At 37.1% G+C, this 25,594-nt stretch overlaps 1 protein-coding gene and 1 non-coding gene across 9 annotated transcripts in view; both read left to right on the forward strand.

Moving 5' to 3' along the window:
• The first annotated feature begins 68 nt into the window (after positions 1 to 68).
• UCHL5 (ubiquitin C-terminal hydrolase L5) overlaps positions 69 to 25,594 on the forward strand; it is a 50,253-nt gene continuing 24,727 nt past the window's right edge. For 4 of the 8 annotated variants that reach the window (XR_001155908.3, XR_001155909.3, XM_012772401.3 and 1 more), the window contains exons 1-3: positions 290 to 423; positions 7,579 to 7,642; positions 9,749 to 9,854. Coding sequence is in view for 4 of the 8 variants with exons in the window: in XM_012772401.3 (XP_012627855.1) it covers positions 342 to 423; positions 7,579 to 7,642; positions 9,749 to 9,854 (252 nt within the window). In the remaining 4 variants the exon portion in view is untranslated. The other 4 variants (XM_012772403.3, XM_012772405.3, XM_075997010.1 and 1 more) reach the window with 3 other exon arrangements.
• Positions 1,716 to 1,852, forward strand: LOC142864047 (small nucleolar RNA U109). Its single transcript, XR_012914640.1, has one exon. It is a non-coding gene; the product is annotated as a small nucleolar RNA U109 (small nucleolar RNA).

Here is a 25,594-nt window from a genome sequence, read left to right on the forward strand (position 1 = left end):
GTTTCGACGTCTCCTGGGTGGCTAGAGCGTCCTCCCGCGCTCCGTCGCGTAGCAGGTGACGGCGCCCGGAGGCTGTCGGGAAGTAGGCGGGGTGACGTGGGGTTGACGAGCGCGGCGGCGGGTTTGCTGAGATCTGTGGTCGGCCGCAGCCGGTGCTGGGGGCGGCCGCGACCAAGAGGTGGAGAGGGGCGGTGTGAGGCCGGGGCCATGACGGGCAATGCCGGGGAGTGGTGCCTCATGGAAAGCGACCCCGGGGTCTTCACCGAGCTCATTAAAGGATTCGGTGAGAACCAAGGGGACTGTCCTGGGCCGAGGGTCACGGGAGGAGGCCCAAGCTGGGCATGGAGTGGTTCCCTGCAGCCACCGCCGCCTCGCGTCTGAAGAGAGGGGACTTCAGGAACCTGGAGTCAAGGCAGGGGAAATGTAGGTCTTCCGTCCCCTTCTCAGCCCGTGGCAGTCACGTTTCCACGGTAGCTTTGAGAGCCACACCATGAGGACGAGGATCGTGTCTGCCTTCCGCCCTGCTATATCATCAGGTCTTAGCACCCAAATGCTATAATTGACTCGAGGGCCTTCCCTACTCGATCCCTTATGCATATATTTTCCTTTCCGCTGTCCCTTCTCTGCGGAGCGCTCCCTGTCGCGGGCTCGTGTGGTCAGGTGCATCGCTCGGGCCATTAGTCCTGCGGGAGAAAGCCAGCTTGGGGTGTGCCTTCTCTCAAGGATGGGGTGTGTAAGGCCCAGGCCGCCAAGGAACTCGAGATTCTAGTTACTCAAAGCAGAACACCTTGAATGTGTGACTAGCTCTTTGGGACAGGACGTCCGCACACGCTGACTGGTTCAGCTCTCTGCTCATTTCTGGCTTCCGGTGAAGTGAGTTTTCTTGAGCTAGCTCTATACTAGAGGCCACCTACTTACCTCATGATTTCTCTCTGGCTATATTTATTGCCTTCTATTGTAAATAATCAACACGTTTGGCTTTTTATCCTTCCCTATTTCTCTTGTTCCCAGCCTCTTTGGGCAGCAAGTTTTTTATCTGTTCCATTTCCCAAGTATTATTAATTCTACCTATTATGTTAAAACTTGTACTCTAGATAACAATTAAATGTTGATATAGGTATTGAATATTTGGAATATCATTTATCAAGCATATATTGTTTACTATATCTTAGGCACAGTGGTAATGACTGGCAATTTTTAATGTGAATAAACCATGACTGCTGTTCTGAAAATCTCACAAACTATAATATGGTATGTAATTGTATGGTACTTGCTCTGTTAGAGTATGTACAAAATGTAAGAACACAGACTGTGGAAGAGCATTGGCAGAAAGAAAAGCATGGTGTTAGTGGTGTTAAAGTATATGGTTTAGGCAACAGCTAGCAAAAGGACTAAAATGTAACAGATTGGAGGAGTGTATTTGGATCTGAAGCTGAAGAGATAAACTAAGGCCAGATTGTATTCCCTGTTGTATAGTTTGGCTTGCCTTGTAGTAATTGGGGACTTAACTGTCAAAAATATTTAAATGCTTAAATGACATTACTTTTATAATTAAGGTTTACTATGCTTGTAGGGGGCAGGGTGGATTGGAATGAAGTGAGAGAAGCTAGAAGTCTCTTAAAATGGTCAGAGTCTGAGGTGATTGATTTCACATAAAGTAGTGGTTTAGAGAGAAGGCAGTAGATTCAATAATTTTGCAGAATTTAAATCAACATTTGCATGGTTGGAAATGTCTGCTCCTCCTTCCTTTGGGAGCAGAAATACATCCATAACATGCTACATTAAAAAAGGAGTTCTCAGGGCTGCCAACCTTACAGTAAAGGTTGAGTAGTAGTATATTACTCTTACATAAAAGAAAAAAAGTCATCAGGACGTTGCTGACTGAGTTGATGTGGGAAAAAGAGACAAAAATGACTCCATGATTTCTAGCTTGGGGGGATGGTGAAGTACAATTACAAGTGAAGAGCTAGCTTGTTCAGTTTTGGATATGCACTGAGTCTCAGATGTCTGCAGGTTTAGCCATAAATTTTACCTTTAGAACCTTAACTATTATGACGTATTAAAGTTAACTTTCAGAAATATTGTACTAGGTAACTTTATTTTAAAATTAATTCAGTCTTTTAACAGCTACTGCTGTCAATTTCATATGTGCAGAAAATCTGTAATTGAAAATTATATAGTCAGGCATCAAAAATGATATGTAAATGTACCTTATGCATTTGCACATTTGAAAAATAAAGCAATAACTGTTAATGAATTGGCTTTATTACCAGAAAAACTTTGCAAAAATTTAAGCGATGGCAGTCTTATCAAATGCTTCAAAGAGAAAATCAGTTTATTCCAGTCATTTCCATCATTTCCATTTTTTTCCCATCTAATTCATGCTTTAAAAAAGCTTTTATAAGTTGATTCTTTCAAAAGTGTAGTATCTGTGAGTGCTATTGTAAACTCATTTTAAAAGTTCCATCATTGAGGGGAAATTATTTGTGGATGCAGTGAAGATATAAATACAAAGATTAATGGAAACCAAGCTTTTATTCAGGTAGGAAACTAATGAAGCAGAACTATACTTTTAATTGGTATGGTGCATACATAATACATAAACCTGCCAAACAAACTGTGATAGTTTACTAATAAAAATAGATGCTATAAACATCTGCTTCCGGCTAAGATGGAGTAATGGAAACTGGATTTACTTTTCCTATGATAAATCAATGACCCCAGATTTCATTTTAAGCAACTTGAAAATGAAGAGCACATTAAAACTGAAGTTAGCAGATAAAAGGAAATAATAAAGATCAGAGTGGAAATTAGTGAAAGATCAGAGTGGAATTAGTGAAGAGAAAAATACCAATGGAGAAAATAAATGAAACCAAAAGCTGTTTCTTTGAGATCAATAAAATTTGGTAAACTTTTAGGTAGACTGAACATAAAAGGAGGAGACAAATTACCAGGAATGAGAGGTGAGATCACTACATATTTTATAGGTATTAAAAGGATAATAAGGGAATATTATGAATAACTTTACCCCAAGGAATTGAAATTGTAGTTTAAAATCTTCCCACAAAGAAACTCAAGCCAAGATGGTTTCACTGGTAAATTCTATCAAATATTTAAGGAATAATTCAAATTCTATAAAAACTCGTCCCAAAAAAATTTGAGAGGAAGGAATACTTCCTAACTTATTCTGTGAGAGCCAACATTACTCTGACACCAAATCCAGACAAAGACATTACAAGAAAAGAAAACTGCAGGCCTATATACATTAACATAAATGTAAAAATTCAAAATTTTAGGAAATTGAATCCAACAAAATACATTAAAGGGATAAATATACATCATTACTACATGGGATTTATCCCAGGAATTTAGGATTGGTTTCACATTAAAAAATTAATGTAACTCACCATATTAGGAAACCAAAAAGGAAAAAAATCATGATTATGTGAATAGATAGATGCAAAATGCATTTGACAAAATCTAAAATCTGTTAAGAATTATGAAATGTTGTATTTTATACTCCTTGCCAGTTAACAGTTAGCTTACCAGTTTCATAGATGCTAGTAGACAACTTTTGGTTTAGAGATAAAGGATTTTATTACATACGTTGTGGTAGGCAGCATGAGATTACATTTGCATATTGGTTCCCTTGTCCTACAAGTCCATGGGGATGGAGGCAGAGTCAGGTGGAGGCTGCACACATAGTAAGTATGTACAATACCTGAGGAACTCTGAGCTTAGGGAACTTGTAATCTTATAAAGGGGCTATTAGCAAACCTGCTCAACCTTTGCTTCTATGTAGTTGTTCTTTTTATTATCTTGGACAGCAAATAAATCTTCCCTCTGCTCCAGAGAGAGATGCTTATCTCTATATTCCACGTCTGTTTACTATATGAACATCCTTGAAAAGATAGTCCAGAGCAAAGCTGGTAATTTCTCTCAGAAAACATGTAGAAACAGGAGAAACCCATTGAGAATTGTGTCCCCCAAATACCCACCCTTTCCACATGAAATGTGCTATTCCCTCAGCCATTCTGACTAATCTGACCTGACTGACGGGGTTGGTGCCAATTCTGTTTATCTCTGGTAGTGTTTACCTTAGAAAGCCAGGTAGCTTTTTAAAGTTTTTGTATTGACCTTTCCTCTTGGCTCAGTCTGTTTATCCAGGTACTGCAAGGTGTATTAGTGATTTTGCGGCCTCTACCTTGGCATGCAGAGGAAGTTAGAATAATTCCATCATCTATAACAACTCTGACCCATAAGTTAAGGTAAATGTGAATGACTTTGGGGTCCAAGGTGATGTTGCCTTAACATGAAGGTGTATTATGACTGCTCCTAAGGTGAATTTCACCTTATTTTGAGGAGAGAGGCAAGTTAATGCCTAGCTTTCACACAAGAAATAGAAATATATTCTTGGGGGTGCATATGGTGCCCCTGGAAGCAAGTTGAGGCAGACTCAGTTTAGAGGTACAAGTTAACAATGCCTCCAATTTAGGGCTGCCAATTCTGTTCAGATAATTGAATCTTTGTTTTTGGAGAGATGCTTGAGGACTGTTAATTCAGATTTTTCTATTTGGTCACATTGCCACCCAAATGGGATTTATCTGTACCAAGGAATGTCTGAGTATGGGGTTGGGGAAGACACCTGGGGGCCCTGGGAGTGTTTTTTGTGGAAGGTGCAGAAGCTAGGATCCTCCCTGTTGCTTCTGATGGACTTGTTAGTAAGGTTAGGGGAATGACAAATTATTGTCAACATTGTTGGAAGATAGCCTACCTAGCAGTGGATTACATTTAAGGCACTTGGCAACAATTTGGGAGAGCTCAACAAGAGTACTTTTCTTAGGGAGGAATGCTCCAGGTATATTTTTAAGAAAATTAGTTTCTGAATAGAACTATTATAGACCTAACGTACCAATACGAATGTGTTAGTCGATCCATAAATATTTCAGAATGTTTTAATTTTAGCACCCTCTTTCGCTTTGTAACAGTGTTCTGGTTTGGATGACAAGTCATATATGATCATCCTTTTTAAGACCCAGTTCAATTATCCATTACAGTTTTTCTGACCAGCACAGATAGTAGTGTTCTTTCCTACCTCTGAACTTCTAGAACATATCCTATGTACCCTTCATATGTAATTTATGCATGCTACACTGTCTTTGAACTGTATATGCTTGTTTCCTACTAGATTGTGAGGTTATTAAGTACTGTGGCAATAGTTTATTAATTTCTCTTCTTCCCAGGGCCTAATCCCATGCTTGGCACACAAAAGATATTTGGTAAATACTAGTATTTCATTAACTTTTAAAAACCTCTCCTCCCCAACTTCTTAGTTAATACATATTAGGGGAGTCTATATTAAGTGATTCTTAGTGTTTAGTGTTTGATAACCTTATATACTTCATGAGAATTTTGTGCTTTGGATGAAGCAGGTAATATTTTATATATACATGAGGAAAGTGAGGCTCAAGGAAATTGTATTCTTTCTCAAGGTTAAGAACTTTGAGGCAGTTCTGAGATTAGAACCTAGGTCTCTTGAGTCATTGCTTATTTCTTTCCATTATGCCATACTGTATTAGATATTGAATATATAAGGAGATAGGTGCTAGTAGTTGAGTACTATATTTTCCTTAAATAAAGAGACGTGTGTATGTTTAACATGTGATTATTTAAACAGCGTCACCGCTTGAAATTCTAACTGCAGAAGATTTTGGGGCACTTTTATTTAGTGTTTTTTTGTTGTGGTGGTGGTGGTATGATATGTAGAATGTTTTAATGTTTGGCTTTTTTGTTTTGTTTTTACACAGTTGATTTCCCATAAGAGTAACCAATGTTAACAATTGCATTAGCGTCTTTCCATGCCCTTCTTACACTCACACAAGCATAGGTTCACATTTATGAGGTTTTTCCCACCTTGATATATATGAATGTCCATTATGGTCAATATGTTGCTAGACATTCAGGTTTTTTTTTTTTTTTCCAGTTCTTCACAACATAGCATGTAGTAACTCTCCTTGTACAATATTTTTAATACCAGAATGGGCACTTAGTAGATATTTGCTAAACAGAGCAAATTGAGGTACAGAATGATATGAATGCCCAAGGTCACATTTTTGGTTGACTCAACTTTTTTTTTTAAACCATTGGGTTTTGTAGGCAGCATAAAGGTATCTCTAGCTCTCATTTGAAAATAATCTGAAATATTAGAAAGTGCCCACACTTTAGAACCAGATGTGGCTTTTAATTAGTTTTCTGGCTCCGACTAGCTGTAGTGAATGTAGGCAAACCACTTAACATCCAAAGCCTCTTTCTTTATCTTACCTTTCAGGGATTGGGGAAAATGCATTTAAAGCATTTTACGTAGACATAAAGACATAAAAAACCCTGGTAAATATGGTTGTTTTTTGTATTGTGATGGTAATTCTAGCTAACATATGGTGGACCCTTAGGGTATGCTGGGTACTATGTTAAACATATCCCATGCATTATCTTATTTATTCCTCACAACAACTCTGTGAGTATGAGGAATGGAGAGGTAAATGATCATACAGCTAGTAGCTAGTAAATGGAGAAGCCAGGATTCAAACTCTGGCAGAAAAGGCCAACTTCTTAACCACTACACTATTACAGTGATACATGCTAGTAGGACAGTGTTTCTCAATTTTGGCACCGTTGACGTTTTGGGCCAGATCATTTTTTTTTTTTTTTTTTTTTTTTTTGAGACAGGGTCTCATTCTCTTGCCTAGGCTGGAGTGTAGTGACATCATCATAGCTCACTACAACCTCAAATTCCTGAGCTCAAGCTATCCTCCCACCTCAGCCTCCCAAGTAACTGGGAATGCATGTACCAGATAATTCTTTGCTGTCAGGGGCAATCTTGAACAATGTAGGATGTTTATCTACATCCCTGGCCTCTACCCAATAGATAGGGGTAGCAAACTACCCTCACTCCAGTGGCAATAAAAAATGTCACTCACTTTGCCAAATGTTCCCTGCTGGGTACATTCACCATAGTTGAGAACAACTGTTCTAGAAGAAGAACATATTTAGGGAGGGGGTAGGGAGGTGACTTTGACATAGTTGAAGATGTATAATTGTAATTTAGGAAAAGCGTCAGAACTAAAGATTTGATTTGAAAGTCACTGTTAAGTGGTAGTTATTTACTTCTGCTCTCCTACCCACCCTGACCCCCAAAAGGTGAACAGTAAGAAAAAGAAGGTTAAAGACAGATGGGGAAACTTAACATGTGAGTAAAAAGAGTGAAGAGAAACCAGGGATTGAGAGAGACAGAAGAAATAGTCATAGGGTGGTGATTCAATGAAAACTATTGAAACCTTTTAAAATTATGAAAGTAATATGTTGCCATTGTTAATATTAATAATTGGGAAATTTTAAAGGAAATAATAGAATTTGCGAGCTTTATCAGTTTTGCCATTTTAATTTATCATTTCTTATTGCTACCAATTGTGCATTTCTTTCGATTAATATTTAATAGTAAAGAAAAAATGAATTATTTTTTTCTGAAAAGAAATAAAGAAGATAATTTGTTTGTCTTCTGAGGATAATTTCTTATTTCAGGTTGCCGAGGAGCCCAAGTAGAAGAAATATGGAGTTTAGAGCCTGAGAATTTTGAAAAATTAAAGTAAGTATAATTTTGGTTGTGTTAAAAATAATATGTCTATACTTCAGCAAACTTTTAAAAGATACTCAAATTTGTCTGTTTATTTTACTTGGATTACTCTAGGCTGAATACATTGTCTCCTTTATGTCTCTTTTCAATCCTCTGAGATAGGTATTATTATTTACATTTTATAACCAAGAACCTGAGGCTGATAGATAAATAAATTGCAAGGCATTCAAACCTGTTTCTGTAATTCCATATCCACAGTATTCGTTGGTTGATTTTTTAATTCACTTATCTATCAATAGTGTTAGAACATGGAAATTTTAACATAAAAAACATGAATAATAGGTCAGTCTACAAAAGCATATTTAATAGAAAATATATCTAAGTATTAATTCATAACTTATCTACACATTATCACATTGCTTCTTGGGAAAGTTACAGTTCAAGTTTCAAATGTTGATGCCAGGAAGAACCTTCCCCTATCCCCAATTTTCAGACCAAAATCACCTCTCTGAGCTTCTTACTGCTGACCTCCATGCTCTCAAACACTGACACTGTATCTGCAAATGGAGGGCTATCAGAGTTTTCATTGGTGGGAGAGTTCTTGGAATTTTGGAATAGGGACAAGGAATAGGCTTTAAAAGGGAAAATGGGGACTTAGGCATATGACAACTGGTTTTTTTTTTAGAACAGAGTGTCACTTTGTTGAACAGGCTAGAGTGAGTGCCATGGCCTCAGCCTAGCTCACAGCAACCTCAATCTCCTGGGCTCAAGCAATCCTCCTGCCTCAGCCTCCCGAGTAGCTGGGACTACAGGCATGTGCCACCATGCCCAGCTAATTCTTTCTATATATATTAGTTGGCCAATGAATTTCTTTCTATTTATAGCAGAGACAGAGTCTCGCTGTTGCTCAGGCTGGTTTCGAACTCCAGACCTCGAGCAATCTGCCCACCTTGGCCTCCCAGAGTGCTAGGATTACAGGTATGAGCCACCGCACCCGGCAGACAACTGTTTTTAATAGAAGGTGGTTTGCTGCTTCCTACCTTCCTCTTCCCTTCAAGAAGAACAATCACTTTAGATGGAATGAGATCAATTCTGTCTGAGATCAGTGAAGGTTAATTTAATGTATCATTTGAACTATCTTTAAAAGGATAGGAAAGATTTTTTGTTTTGAGTAGAAGGCAGTTGTGAAAGACTGTAGGTAATCCTAAAGTAGTGATTTAATGTTTCATTGGCAACAACAGTTCCTTTAGGAAAGTGGATGACTTCATTATGTATGAGATGACAGCATCCATTCGTACTGTAGTATGAAGGATTGTACATGAATCTAATAATATAGAGAGGTAGCTTCCTATATTTAATATCAGTTATATATATTCACACATACACTATCAGCCATTTATCTGTAAACAGCCTACATGAACTTTATTGATATATCTTTGAATTCAGTCTAGGGTTAACAGCTTCTAGATTTGCTATGTTTTAATTTTTTGTTTTTAAGAGAGGTGATATAAGGCAGAAATGAGTAGTCCACAGATCTGAGAATAAACCTTTAATTATGATTTTATTGTAATTGATGTAAAGTTTTTTTTTTTTTTTTGGAGACAGAGTCTCACTTTTGTTGCCCTGGCTAGAGTGAGTGCCGTGGCGTCAGCCTAGCTCACAGCAACCTCAAACTCCTGGGCTCAAGCGATCCTCCTGCCTCAGCCTCCCAAGTAGCTGGGACTACAGGCATGCACCACCATGCCCGGCTAATTTTTTGTATATATATTTTTAGTTGGTCAATTAATTTCTTTCTATTTTTAGCAGAGACGGGGTCTCGCTCAGGATGGTTTCAAACTCCCAACCTGGAGCAATCTGCCCGCCTCGGCCTCCCAGAGTGCTAGGATTACAGGCGTGAGCCACCGTGCCCGGCCTGATGTAAAGTTTTATTAGCGTATTATAAGGCAACATTTTAGTAACTATGAATGGCAATATCAATCTTTAAAAATTTGTTCATATTTAATTAATGTACTTCATTTGCATTGTATTTGTTAAATAAGTGACTAAAATTTCATATATTAACAACGTGTTATAAAAGAAGCAAGGTTTGGTGTCACTAATTTGTGTTTTATTTTGTAGGCCAGTTCATGGATTAATTTTTCTTTTCAAGTGGCAGCCAGGAGAAGAACCAGCAGGCTCTGTGGTTCAGGACTCCAGACTTGACACAATATTTTTTGCCAAGCAGGTATGGTCCTTGAATACTCTGAAAAGTCTCAAGAGCAACCCTTTTTCGAAATAGGAGTCCAGTCTACTACTGTGTGTCTCTAGTATAGCAATCCTCAAACTTATTTGTCTCAGGACCCCTGTATACTCTTACAAATTATTGAGATTCCCCAAAGAGCATTTGTTTATAGGATTATGGATCAATATATTAAAATTGAAACATTTAAAAATATTTATCAGTTGAGTTAAAAATAATAAACTCATTACATGTTTACATATATGACATATTTTTAAATGAAAAATAACTTTTTACCAAAACAAAAAAATCAGAAATATATATTGTTTTACATTTTTGCAAATCTTTGTGATATCTAGCGTAATAGTACACAACTGGATTCTCCTATCTGTTACTTCATTGAATCTATTGTAGTGTTTTTGTTCTGTTTTGCTTTTGCTTGAAATATATAAAGAAAATCCATTCTCACATGTATGTGTAGTTGGAAAGGGAGGATTATTATCTTTTTCTGATAAATGAGATATTCTTTGATACTATGTCAAAACTTTAAAAGTGTTGCTTTCTTAAAGGTTAGTTGCAATGTGAAATTTGTACTTTGTAAAATCCTTTTGTTAAAATCCTCTGGATTATCTTGCCCTTCAGATGGGTCTTTTATTCCTGCATAATTTTGTACCATTGTACATTGGTCATTTGGAAAACTTACTGATTTATGTACATCTTCTAAGTGTTGATACATTTGATATGCTTTGACAATGATATGATTTGACAAGAAGTCACATTTGTTAATATCATCTATGATATCATCAGAAAAGTTGTTAAATATCAAGGAATTTTTAAGCTCACAGTGATGGATCCAAGTTTTATAAAGTTGTGATTTTTACTTCAAAGTTCAAACTTTATCAATGACAACAAATATCATCAGGTGTTTTCTCCGAAGCCACAGACTGATTTCACTCATTTTGAAGAAAATATCTGCCAAATACCCTTGTCTGGAAAACCGTATTTGTCTGTCATTTCTTCTTTCAAGTAAAAATGATGTTTCAAGAAAAAAGCTGCCGATTTAGTTCACAACTAAATTGCTCAAGTGCCTTTCCATGAGATAGCTAGCATACTTTAGTATGCAGCAGCAGTTCTTTAGTACTACTTTCTGTTTCATTTCACAGCATATTAAAGACTTGTACTCCAATGTAGGAATTTAATAAAAATAACGTTTACTATTTTATCAAAGACATTTTTCAGTAAAAACTGACTTTTTGTTTTATTACTATATGTCGGTGAAGTAGTTTAATGGCACTGTCTAGATTTGTGCTAAAATACCACCAGTTTTATATACTATTGCTTTTGTGCCAACAGTGCAAATCGAAAAGCAAGGAAAAAGACAAAAACTTTCTTAGAACTATAATGGAAACAATTTTGAGCTCACAGACCCTTTGAAAAGGATCTTAGGGATTCCTAGAGATCCATGGACCACACTTGAGAACTATTGTTCTAGTGTATACAATGATTTGAAAAAGTTTTAACTCACATATTCGATGCCTCCATATATCTGGCTTGTTATTTGGAAAAGCTGAAAAAGAGAATGGTTAATTTGATTAATTAGTTTAATTAGTTTGATTAATGTTTGAAATGCAAGCTAAATGTGATTGCACCTGTTTTAAAATTACACTTAGTTCTGAGACCCAAAAAATTGCTTAGAATAATCTGGCTAACCTTTAGAAAGGTGGAAAAATAAAACTGCTTATTCTCATTATTGCCCTTGAGATAAAGCCTTTGCTGTTCTATTAAGTAACTTGTTTTCCTTTTTTCTTTTATCATATTGCTTCTTTCCATTTTCCCCTGATTTTTTTGAATTGAATGTTTTAGAGAAATTAGAACTTTCTTGCTTTTACTTTAAGGAAAATATTGTTTTATTATTGTTTGGTTAAAAATATATCATTTGGTATTTTTTCTGATAGCAGTACTTACATTACAGAATTATATATATAGTGATGAAAGCAAATATCCTTGTAATTGAGAAGTAGTTATTAAGTATCTACTTTGTACAAGACATTGTTTTAGGTAATAGGTATATAATACTGTGTTTCCCCAAAAATAAGACAGGGTCTTATATTTATTTTTCCTCAAGAAGACACCCTAGGGCTTATTTTTAGGGGATGTGTTATTTTTTTTTAAGTATGGTACAACAATCTACATTTATTCAAATGTAGTTAAGTTGTCTTCTTCTGGAACATCATCCTAACTCTTCAAACCCCGAATTCCATCCTGTATTGCTTGCGACTCTATTTCCTTTAGAACCATTGGCCCCAATCTCTCATGTCGAGCAACAGAGCTCTCATGGGGCAGATGAGAAGGGCTGCTCATTTTCTTTACTGCTCTGAGACGAAATGCATGGGTTGTGCAGATATGCTGTGTAGCCACGCCCATCACTAGGTCTTATTTTCGGGGTAGGGCTTGTATTGCGCAAATGCTTAGAAATCCTGCTAGGGCTTATTTTATGGGTAGGTCTTATTTTCAGGGAAACATGGTAGTTAACAAGACATTCATGTTTTTTCTTATTAATAACAATTATAATGATGATAATACCAAGAGTAGCCAACATTTACCACTCTTATTATGTGCTAGATATTGTGTGTTGTGCTTTAGGTATATTCTTTATTTAATCCTTGCAACAACCCCATGAGGTTGTTACCCTCATTTTATAGGTGAAGAAATTGAGGCCTTGAAAAATTATTTGCCTGAGGTCACACACATAGTATGTGGTGAGTCCAGAACTAAAACCCAAGTTTGTGATTCTACATGTCATCCCACCTCCCACATTTTCTAATCATATGCTAACATGTTCTCCTTATAATTTTTTTTACTAAAATTGGATTATTTAAAATATTGTGTGTCTTTTTTCACTTAATAATAAAAGTTTGACTTTGTATCATTTCAGTACACATAACAGGTATTAGTTAACATTTATCAAAGGCTTGTTAAGTGTTTCTATATATTTTTTAAGTTATTAATTGGTTTATAGTAACAAACAGCAGAGCTGGGGTACAGACTCAAGCACCTGGGCTCTAAAGTTTGTACTCTTAACCTTATCACCACACTGTTTCTTTTAAAAGTATTCTTGGTATAAACGCCCTATAATTTATTTAGCTAATCTCTTAATGGTCAACATTTTGAGTTTCTAATTATTTTTCTAACACAAATAATCAATTTATATGTTATAATATTTGTGTACTTATGTGAGTATCATTGAACTTACAATATTATAATTTTAAAACCACTGTTAGTGAATTTTAAGATTAGAGTAGTAGAGAAAAGATAGGGGACAGATAGTTTTAAAAGTCCTTCATACCAATGGCATTGTTGGGATAAAAAAAAAATAAAAAATAAATAAAAGTCCTTCAGGTGATTTTTCTCCTTTTAAAAAAGTTTTTATTTTTTTCAATGTATATAAGAATATATACCCATTATAAAAATTTAAGCATTATAGAATATATTATACAGAATACAAAAGTATCTTAGAACTCTGCTTTAGAGAAAACTGCTGAAAACAATTTACATTCTTACAATTTTTTTTCTACTTATTTGTGTGTGTATTTAATTGTATTTCGTTCACACTAAACTGTAAACATGGGCATAGGGATTTTATTTTTATATACAGACCTTGGCGTGGTAGTTATCTAATAAATGCAGCGTGTTCGTATCTAAGAATATTACAACAAAGAATGCTAGAATTCACTAATACTAAGATGCTAATGATATCTGATTTATAGACAGGCCTATTTTTTTTTTTATTTTGGCATATTATGGGGGTACAGATTTTAAGGTTTCAATAAATGCTCATTTCCCCCCCCTCCCCCCAAAAGTCTGAGTCTCCATCATGACCATCCCCCAGATGGTGCACATCTCACTCACCATGCATGTATATACCCGCCCCCCTCCCCCCTCCCACCTGCCCAATACCCTATTACTGTAGCACCCATGTGTCCACTTAGGTGCTACTCAGTTAATACTAGTTTGCTGGAGAATATATCTGGTGCTTGTTTTTCCATTCTTGGGATACTTCACTTAGTAGTATGGGTTCCAGCTCTAACCAGGAAAATATAAGATGTGCTATATCACCATTGTTTCTTAGAGCTGAATAGTACTCCATGGTATACATATACCACATTTTATTAATCCATTCTTGGATTGATGGGCACTTGGGCAGTTTCCACAGCCTTGCAATTATGAATTGTGCTGCTATAAACATTCGAGTGCAGGTGTCTTTTTTGTAGAGTGTCACTGGATCATTTGGGTAGATGCCCAGCAATGGGATTGCTGGATCAAATGGTAGATTCACTTGTATCGCTTTAAGGTATCTCCATATTGCTTTCCACAGAGGTTGAACTAGTTTGCAGTCCCACCAGCAGTGTAGGAGTGTTCCTCTCTCTCCGCAACCACGCCAGCATTTATTGTTTGGAGATTTTTTGATGAAGGCCATTCTCACTGGGGTTAAGTGATATCTCATTGTGGTTTTGATTTGCATTTCCCTGATGATTAGAGATGTTGAGCATTTCTTCATATGTTTGTTGGCCATTCTTCTGTCTTCTTTAGAAAAATTTCTGTTCAAGTCCTTTGCCCACTTTTTAATGGGGTTATTTGATTTTTTTCTTCCTAATTTTCGTGAGTTCTAAGTATATTCTAGTTATCAGTCCCTTATCGGATGCATAGGATGCAAAAATTTTCTCCCATTCTGTAGGTTGTCTGTTTACTTTCATGACTATTTCTTTGGCTGTGCAGAAGCTTTGTAGTTTGATCATGTCCCATTTATTTATTTTTGTTGCTGCTGTGATTGCCTTTGGGGACTTCTTCATAAACTCTTTGCCCAGGCCAATGTCTAGGAGAGTGTTTCCAACTTTTTCCTCTAGAGTTCTAATACTTTCATATCTTAGGTTTAAGTCTGTTATCCAGCGTGAGTTGGTTTTTGTGAGAGGTGAAAGGTGTGGGTCCTGTTTTAGCCTTCTACAGGTGGCTATCCAGTTTTCCCAGCACCATTTATTGAAGAGGGATTCTTTTCCCCATCGTATGTTTTTGTCTGCTTTTTCAAAGATTAGATGGCTATATGAGGATGGTTTTATATCAGGATTCTCACATCTGTTCCACTGGTCAATATTCCTGTTTTTGTGCCAATACCATATTGTTTTAATTACTACAGCTTTGTAGTATAGTTTGATATCTGGCATATTAATGCCTCCCATTTTGTTTTTGTTGCCTAGAATTGCTCTTGATATTCGGGGTCTTCTTTGGTTCCATACGAAGCGTAAAATTATTTTTTCTATATCTGTGAAGAATGCTGATGGGATTTTAATAGGTATTGCATTGAATCTGTAGATCAGTTTGGGTAGTATAGACATTTTGATGATATTGAGTCTGCCGATCCACGAGCATGGTATGGATTTCCATCTGTTTACATCCTCTGCTATTTCCTTCCTCAGTGTTTCATAGTTCTCCCTGTAGAGGTCTTTTACGTCCTTGGTTAAGTAAATTCCTAGGTACTATAATTTCTTTGTTGCTATTGTGAAGGGAATTGAGTCTTTGATTTGGTTCTCAATTAGATTGTTGTTGGCGTATATGAATGCCTCTGATTTCTGTGTATTGATTTTGTATCCTGAGACTTTACTAAATTCATTGATCAGTTCCAGGAGTTTCTTGGTTGAATCCTTGGGGTTTTCTAGATACAATATCATATCATCAGCAAACAGTGAAAGTTTGATCTCTTCTGCCCCTATTTGGATACCTTTGATTCCATTTTCCTGTCTGATTGCTGTAGCCAAGACTTCCAGCACTATGTTGAACAGAAGTGGAGATAGTGGGCAGCCTTGTCTGGTTCCAGCTCTAAGTGGGAATGATTTCAATTTTTCCCCATTCAGTATGATGTTGGCTATGGGTCTGTCATATACGGCTTGTATCATTTTTAGGTATGTCCCTTCTATGCCTATTTTCTTAAGTGTTCGTATCATGAAAGGGTGTTGAATTTTGTCAAAAGCTTTTTCTGCATCTATTCAAAGAATCATGTGGTCTTTGTTTTTGCTTCTGTTTATGTGGTGAATTGCATTTATAGATTTACGTATGTTGAACCATCCCTGCATCCCTGGGATGAAGCCCACTTGGTCGTGGTGGATTATTTTTTTGATAAGTGTCTGGATTCGGTTAGCTAAGATTTTGTTGAAAATTTTTGCATCTATATTCATTAGGGATATTGGTCTGTAGTTTTCTTTTTTTGTTGCATCCTTTCCTGGTTTTGGTATCAGAGTAATATTCGCTTCATAAAAGGTGTCAGGGAGGTTTCCGTTCTTCTCAATGTTGTGGAATAGTTTCTGCAAGATAGGTACTAGTTCTTCTTTGTAAGTGTGGTAAAATTCAGGTGTGAAGCCATCTGGACCGGGACTTTTCTTTTTAGGGAGATTTTTAATTGCTGTTTCTATTTCAGCTCTTGTGATTGGTCTGTTCAGGGAATCTATATCTTCCTGGTTGAGCCTAGGGAGGCTGTGTGTTTCTAGAAATTTGTCCATTTCCTCCACATTTTCCAGTTTGTGTGCATAAAGATTTTTGTAGTATTCATAAATTGTATCTTGTATCTCTTTGGGATCAGTTGTGATATCTCCTTTTTTATTCCTGATGGAGCTTATTAGAGATTTCTCTTTTCTGCTTTTCGTTAGCTTTGCCAATGGTGTGTCAATTTTGTTTATTTTTTCAAAGAACCAACTTTTTGTTTTATTAATCTCCTGAATAGCTTCCCTGTTTTCAATTTCGTTTAGTTCTGATTTGATCTTGTTGATTTCACTTCTTCTGCTGGGTTTGGGGTTGGTCTGTTCTTCTTTTTCCAGCTCTTTGAGTCGTTTCGTTAGATTGTCTATTTGTGATCTTCTTGTCTTTTGGTTATAGGCATTTATGGAGATAAACTTTCCTCTCAGAACTGCTTTAGCTGTGTCCCAGAGGAGTTGATAACTTGTCTCTCCATTGTCGTTTTCTTCATAGAACTTTTTTATTTCCGTCTTGATTTCTTCATTTACGAAGTAATCATTTAGTAGGAGGTTGTTTAATTTCCACGTTTTTGTGTAGAAATGTGAGTTTCTGTTAGGGTTGATTTCTACTTTTATTCCACTGTGATCTGAGAAGGTACATGGTATGATTTCTATTTTTTTAAATTTCTTGAGATTTTCTTTGTGTCCTAGGATATGGTCAATCTTAGAGAATGTCCCGTGAGCTGATGAGAAGAACGTATATTCAGTGGATTTTGGGTAGAATGTTCTGTAGATGTCTGTCAGACCCAATTGTTCTAGAGTTTTGTTTAAGTCCATTATTTCTTTATTAATTTTCTGTTTGGAGGATCTGTCTCGTGCCGTCAGTGGGGTGTTGAAAAATCCGGCGATTATGGAGTTGCTATTAATCCATTTGCTTAGCTCCAGTAAGGTTTGCTTTATGAATCTGGGTGCACCTAAGTTGAGTGCATATATATTTAAAATTGTTATCTCTTCTTGTTGGACTGTGCCCTTCACCATTATATAATGACCCTCTTTGTCTTTTACTACTTTTGTTGCTTTAAAAACTAAATCGTCTGAAATTAGAACTGCCACACCAGCCTTCTTTTGGCTTCTATTTGCTTGGAATATTGATCTCCACCCTTTTATTTTTAGTCTATATGCATCCTTGCAGGTTAGATGTGTTTCCTGAAGACAGCATATACTTGGCCTGTATTTTCTTATCCATTCAGCCAGCCTATGTCTCTTGAGTGGAGAGTTTAAGCCATTCACATTTATTGAGAGAACTGATAGGTAAGGTAGATTACTGATCATTCTGTTGGGTTGGATGTTGTTGCTATGATTTCTGTCTTGAGCCATTGTAATATCTGGACTTTAATATCTTTGGGTTTTGGTTGTTTTTATATTCGTGGGTTATTATTATGATGTTCCGTGCATAACGCTGTTTTAAGTACTTCTTGTAGGGCTGGTCTTGTCTTGGTGAATTCTCTGAGCCTTTGCTTGTCTGAGAATGTTTTTATTTCTCCTTCATATACGAAGCTTAGTTTTGCAGGGAATAATATTCTAGGCTGGGCATTGTTTTGTTTCAAAAGAGTGAGAATAGGGCCCCAGTCTCTCCTTGCTTGTAAAGTCTCATTAGAGAAGTCTGATGTTATTCGAATTGGCTTTCCCTTGTATGTTACTTGCTTCTTTTGTCTTACAGCTCTTAGAAGGGCCTCTTTAGTTGATACTTTGGTCAGTCTGATGACTGCATGTCGTGACGTCTTCCTGTTTGCGTTGAATCTCCCAGGGGTCCTCTGAGCTTCTTGAACTTGTATATCAAGATTTTGAGCAAGGCCTGGGAAATTTTCTTCTGTTATATCTTCAAACAGCTTGTCCAACCCTTGAGTGTTGTCTTCTTCCCCTTCTTGTAACCCTATGACCCTCACATTAGGTTTCTTCACATAATCCCACATCTCTTGTAGGCTTTGCTCTTTTCTCTTGTTTCTCTGCTCTATTTCTGTGACTGATTTATTTAATTGGAGGGTGTTATCTTCAAGCTCTGAGATTCTTTCTTCTGTTTCATCTACCCTGTTCTTGAGACTTTCCACTGTATTTTGTAGTTCCTTGAATTGATTCTTCATTTCCAGGAGTTCGGTTACACTTTTCTTCAATGTATCTATTTCTTTTCCCATATCCTGGAGACTTTTTGTGGTTTCTTTGTGTTGGTTATTGAGTTGTTGTTGCAGCTGGGTGAGTGTTCTTATGATCCACATACGAAATTCCTCTTCTGTCATATTGGTTGCCTGATTTTGGTCGGTGTCGGTTTCTAGGGGGCTGGTGCTCCTCTTTGGGGGTGTGTTTTCCGTTTGGTTCTTCATATTTCCTGAGTTCTTTCGTTGATTTCTTCCCATGTTGATCAGTTGTTGTTTCTTTCCTTAGGTTATTGTTTGGGTATTCACACACCTTGTTTAGTTTCTGAGGCGTTAGGTGGTGCCTGTGGGTGAAATTGGACCGCTCCCTTTATATTGGGTCAGTGGGTGCCATGGAAAGGCTGTGCAAGATGCCGTCCCTGTCAGTAGGTGGCATTTGCTTAGAGGAACAGGCTATGGTGTTGATTTTGAGTCCTGTTATCAGCTCTCGTTCTGGGCGGAGCTGGGTTGGGTAAGCCTGCCCTCAGGCCGTTAGCAGGGGTCAAAGTTCTGTTCTCTGCTTCCAGGGAAAGCTGTCAGGGCGGGGCTGGAATGGTTCTGCTCAGCCAGAAAGTCTGTGTGTGGGGGTGGGGCTGTCTGAGACCCGCAGTCTGGAGCGGGCCTCGCTTCTTTCCACCCTCCCCAACTCCGCAGCTACTCCTGGGCCTCTGCCAGCAGGCCAGACCACAAGCCACCAGGCCTCCCCGGACTGTGATGCCGGCAGGGAAGTTCCCTGCGCAGGAACGCCACCTGGGTTGGGCGCACGGCCTCCTCCTGGGTGGAGGGTTGCCCTCTAGGACGCCGATCCGCCCCTGGAGGCACACACACCTCAGTAGGCTATTCACGTATAACCCTTCTGTGCCCCGGGCAATGCTAGCCCTCAGTGCAGGGGATCTGGTCTGCAGGTCCGACCTCTGGGTCCCAGAGTTCAAACTGTATTCCCACCAGGGAGAGGATTTCCGGTCCTAATTCACCCACAGGGAGCCCAAGCTGGGTCTATGTCTCAGCCTCTGAGTCGGCACCGTTTTCCTGGGAACACGGTGCCAGCAGCACCTGGGAGGGCGGGCGGGGTCCCAAAAGGGAAGGTCCCGTTCCCTGGAGGTGCCTCCGACTGGTGGCTGTATTGTCTCTCTGGGCAGCTGCGGGTAGGGTCGGCGGAGGGTAGGAGGAGGCAATATGGCGCCTGCCGCGCGCGGCTCGGGTCTGTGTACACGGAGGAAGTTGGGAACCTGGTGCCACGTCTGCTACAGGCTCACTGTTGGCAGGCGACGGCGGTCTCTGGGCTGGTGTCTGCAGGTCTCTCCACCCGCTGGGGAGCCCACCAGCAGTCCTGAATGCAGGGGAGGGGAAACAGCAAATCCACCTACCCTTGCCGCTGGTCTCCGGGCTGCTCCGGTGGTCTCAGCCTCCAGTTCTCCTTCGCAGCCTCCTCCCTTGGAGTCTCCCGGGATCTCAGGTACCCCTCCTTCTGGCCCTTGTCCGCTGTATGCTCGTCTTCTTGCTTCTTTCCTCTAATTTCTGCTAGAATCTGTCTTTTCTGCAGAGACACTCTGTCTGGCGGTGTTATTCGTCCGCCATCTTGCTCCGCCCCCCAGAAAGGCCTATTTTTAAGGTGTAAGAAAATACTCCATAAAAGAAAAAAAATGATACTAGGGTATGAATTTTTAATTTCTGGTGTCCCTTAATATTTTTTTAGTTCTGTGTTACATTTCTATTTTAGTGCAATTTAATGTTTTATTTGTATTATAGTATTCTAGCTGCCTTTATTAAGATGTCAGATTAGTGATTCCCCAATAATATCACTCTACTTTATTATGTTAACAGTTTTTATTAAAATGACAAGTCAATTCATCAATAATATCTGTAAATCTTGTTAGTATATGACTCTTAGGAGTCTATGCTAGGAATTTATAGTATATAAATAAATATATAATCCTTAGTTTAAGGCTTTAAGGGCTTATGGTAATGATTTCCAACCCAGGGTATCTGAACTCTTAAGAAAATTTTCAGAAATTTAAAAAATTTAACTGAATCATATTTATTTGTGATAATGTTATACTGATTAACTAAATGGTATTTATACATGGAATCGCATCAATTTTGAGAAGTAACGCTGGCCATCTTATGTTGATCATATGTTCTAATTGGAGATGTTATGTGCATGGATCATTGATATTTTATTTATCAAGAAAAGAAATTATATCCTACTAATTGCAATTTGTATATGAGCATCCCAAAATGATATTTTAGTAATGCTTCTCCATTAAACAGTGTTGTCTTGTCACCATTTCATTGATGAGAAAGCAAGGTATGATTCACGCGTAAAATAATGCTGCAGTGGTACTGGGTTTGTCTGACTTTGTTCAGTCTTTTGAGACAGAATGATTGAATACCTACAATGGGCCAGATACTCTGCCAGGTGCTCTTTGAAGAATGAAAAACTCTCATTATCCCTCCCCTCTAGGGTGCTTAGAGTTTAGTGAAGGAGATTGATATTAATCAATTAAATGCAAAATTACAGTGGTGATAAGTGCTGCATGGAGTGAAATGAAAACTATATTATGAAGTTTGGGAACCACCCAAAAGATTACCCTCATTTTGAACATCAACTCTAGAGTTTTGGGTCTCCAAGATCACCTTCACTTCTAACAATTGCAAGTTTGTAAGAGGCCACAGGACCATCCTCAGGTTCTATAATTTGCTAGAAGAAGTCACAGATCTTACCAAAAGCTGTTATGCTCACAGTTATGGCTTATTACAGTGAAAAGATATAGATTTAAATCAACCAAGGGAAGAGGCAGGTGGACAGAGTCCAGGAAAGTTCTATGGGCAGAGCTTCCAGTTGTCTTCTCCCAGTGGCATCACAGACAGTGCTGACTTTCCTGGCAGTGCTGTGTGACAATGTGCAGAGTATTGCCACCAAAGAAACCTTACCCAATTCTTGGTGTTCAAAGTTTGTATTGGACCTTGGTCACATAGACCTGAGTGACCAACCATGTGGCTAACCTCAGTCTCCAGCCCTATAGGAGGTTGAGCTGTTAATGTTGACCCAGTATTGCTACCCCTAAGTCACATTGTTAGACTACCGGTGTGGCCCAAACCCCCCAGGTAAACAGGTACTTTTCTCAGGTATGACTTTTCCAAGGCTTGGAGATTGCCTCCTAGGAGCCAAGGGCAAAGGCCAGATCTTTCTTAGTTCTTTACTGCACATATAAATAAAAATGGGACTTGACTTTGTTAGGGAGGTCTGAGAAAGCTTCTCTAAGTAAGTGATAGTTCAGCTGAAATCTAAAGGTTAAGTAGGTATTAACTAGGTAAGAGAAGTTAAAGATCATTCCAAATTAGTAACAGCTTTATAGCAAAAGTGAGTAGGACTAGTACAATAAAAGGCACTAGAAGAAAGCCAGTGTAGCTGAGGTGTGGAGAGCAAAGGGGAGATGTTGCGAGATACGAAGCTGAATGGGCTGTATGGATTAGGCACAGGTAGGTTTAGAGAAACAAATAGTTTGTAAGAAATAGTTGTGTTTTTTTTCATATTCAAGAATTATTAAGGCGGCATACTCTTTCATTTTGCTCCTTTGTATATGTCTTCTATTCCAAAGGTTGCTTTGTAGTACAAAATAATTGCTGGATCTTCAGCCATTCTATCTCAATTCCACATCAGACAGCAGGAATGGGACAGCATATTCCCTTACATTTTGGACAAGAATTTGTCCATGTCACATGCTTACTTCTCTTTGACCAAAACCCAGTAAATTGGGTTAGCAGCAAAGGTAGTCATCTACCTTTATTGCCTTTATTCCACGTTGCTATAGGCCCAGATAAAATTTGAGTACTCTAATCCTTTGTAAGAAGGAGAAGATAGATATTGGACAACAACTATCAGCCTACAGATACAGACAGAAGTCAGATCATACAGGGTATTTAGTCTGTGATTGAGAGTTTTGTCTGTACCTTAGAGTAATAGAAAGTTAGTGAAGTGTTTTAAGGAGGATGGCATGATCAGATTTTCATTTAGATCACTTTGGCTATGGTGTTGGAAATGCATTTGAAAAGTGTGTAGGGTATAAAAGTAGATAAGAGTAGATAACAGGAAACTTTTGCACAAGTCCCTGTCAGAGTGAACAAAAGACTGGAAATAGAGATAGATGTGAATAGATTTCAATAATACTGAGGAGGTAAAGTGTTAATACCTTTAATGTGTAATGGATTGGAATATGGGGATAAAAGACGAAGACATCAATGATGATGCCTGATTGTCTTTTTTCCTTTAAAAAAATTGCTCTTAAGGTACAGAGAATGGAATTATAATAATCCTTGGTTGATGGACACTTATGACTGGTCCACTCATGGCCTATTTGGCTATTTGGTTGGTTATTTTAAGAAACATAGTAAGTGCCTAAGAACTCACCACCCAAATAAACTTTATGTAACTGAGTTACATCCTTATATCCTACCCATTGTCCAGTGTAACCCTCATCTTCCCTCCCTCCATCTAGTGTAGCCCACATGTTGAATTCTGTTTATCATATCCTTGCTCTCCTTTTTTATGTATTTTTTGTAATCTTAAAAAGGGTATATATGTATATACAATTTTAACTTCATAAAAAGTATCATGCCTCTGTAATTTTGGGAGACTTATTTTTTTCACTTAATGTTATATTGTTAAGATCCATCCCTAAGTTGTTTATTATGATAGTTCATTAATTTTGCGTGCTGTATAATATCAATTGCATAAACATACAACAGTTTACTCCTCTGTAGATTGTCATTTGGGTTTTGCATTTGAGTTACTGTGAGTTGTGCTGCTATAAACATTTTTGTACATATGTCCTATTTTAGTTATGCATATTTCTCCTGGTGTATACCTAGAAGTGGAATGACTACTTCATCTAATATGTAAATGTGCAACTTTGGGAATAAATAGCAAAATGTTTTCTGAACTAGCTGCTCCAATTTATACTCCCACTGGCATGTATAAGAGTTGTTACAAAGCCACATATTCCAAGACATAGCATTGTTAGGATTTTTAATTTTTGCCATCTAATTGGTTTTAAAATGCTACTTTGTTATCTTGGCTAACATATTCCTGATCACTAATCATATTAAAATACTCTTCATGTGCTTAGTGGCCATATATATTTCTCTGTGAGATTCCTGTTTATATTATTTTTCTCCAGGGCTAATGTGCTTTTCTTTTTAATTTGTAGGAATTGTTTATGTAATATGGACACTCTTTCTCCAGGTTGGCACCTTATTGTTTCACATTGTTTGAGGTGTCTTTTGATGAAGAGACTTTTATGTTTTAGAGTTAATACTTTTTGCATCTTATTTAAGAAATTGTTATGTATCTGAAGTTATAAAAGATACTTATATATTTACATTTTTATTCTTGATATCTATGTCCTTACTTCATCAGGAGTTGGATTTTGGTATATGGTGTGAAGTAGAGGTTCAATTTTATCTTTTTCCATATGGATTATAATTTTTTTCTAGCCTCATTTATTGAACATTTGTTTTCCCTGTTTATCTGTTAGGCTATCTCTGTTGTATACCAAAGTACCATACCTCTATGTGTGTGTGTGTGTTTTCTGGATTTTCCTCTGTTCCACTGATTAATTTCTCTGTTTCTGTGCCATTACCACACTGTCTTAATTACTTTCACTTCTTCATAAGTTCTGATATCTAATAGGTCATGTTTCTTTTCCTTGATGTTTTTCAGAAGTATTCTTGCTATCTTTGGCCCTGTGCAATTCATGTAAATTTCAGAATCATCTTATCAAGTTGTATAAAAAATTTTGTTGGAATTTTGACTAGAATAGCCTTAAATGGCAATTGGTGGAAAGTTTATATCTTCATGATATTAAGTCATGAACATAGTGTGTCTCTATTTACCTTCTTTTATTTTTTTATTTTTTTATTTTAGCGTATTATTGGGGTATAAGTGTCAAGGTTACATATATTGCCCATGCTCCTCTCCCCCCTCTCTATTTAAATTCTTTGCTATCTTTAATATGTTATATAATTTTCTCTGTAGATGTCTTATGCATCTTTTATTAGATTTATTTCTTGTTCCTTGATCTCTACTATTTTTGTAAATTTTCTTCAATTACATTTTCTAGGTGTTTGCTGTTGGTATAAAGAAATGCAATTCACTTTTATGCATTAATGTTACATTTAGCCATCCTGCTAAACTCTTCTATTATCTCTAATAATTTGTTTTTTGGGCTTTTTTCAGGGAATAAGGGGGGGTTTCTATCAAAATTACTATATTATCTATAAATAATAACAATTTTATTTCTTCCTTTCTAATCATTTTGGCTTTAACTTATTTTTCTTGTCTCATTTCTTGGCTAAGACCTTCAGTAAAACCATTTGCAACTTTAAATGGAATGCTTCTACAATTTCCCCATTTAGGATGATATTTACTCCAGTTTTTTTTTTCTTTTACTTTTTTAGATTCTTTTTCAGGTAAGGAAGTTCTATTACTAATTAGTAAGTATCTTTATTATAAAAAATATTAAATTTTTTCAAATGATTTTCTGCCTCTATGGAGATGATTATGTTTACATTGTCCCTTTTAATAGATTGATTATACATAAATTATATTTATGAATTTTTCCAATATTAAATTATCCTTCCATTCTTGGGATAAGCCTAGTTGGTCATGATGTATTCTCTTTTATGTACTGTTGGGTTAAATACAGTATTATTTTGTTTAGAGTTTTTGCATCTATATTTATGAATGAAATGTGCCTTAATTTTTCTTTCTTGTAATGGCTTTGACTAGTATTAGTATTTGGGTTATGCTAGCTCAATGCAATAAGTTGGAAGTTTCTCTTTTTTTATTGTCTTGAAGAATTATGTAAAATTAAGATGATCTATTTTTTCAAATTTTGGTAGAATTGGCCTGTAAAACTATCTGGGCCTGGTATTTTCTTGTGAGAATATTTTTAACTATTGCTTCAGTTTAATATCTAAAAGACTATTCAGGTTATTTATTTCTTCTTGAGTTGGTTCTGATAACATATATTTTTTCAGAATTTCTTCATTTCAG

Source organism: Microcebus murinus, chromosome 23, assembly GCF_040939455.1.
Source record: "Microcebus murinus isolate Inina chromosome 23, M.murinus_Inina_mat1.0, whole genome shotgun sequence".
Lineage (NCBI taxonomy): Eukaryota > Metazoa > Chordata > Mammalia > Primates > Cheirogaleidae > Microcebus > Microcebus murinus.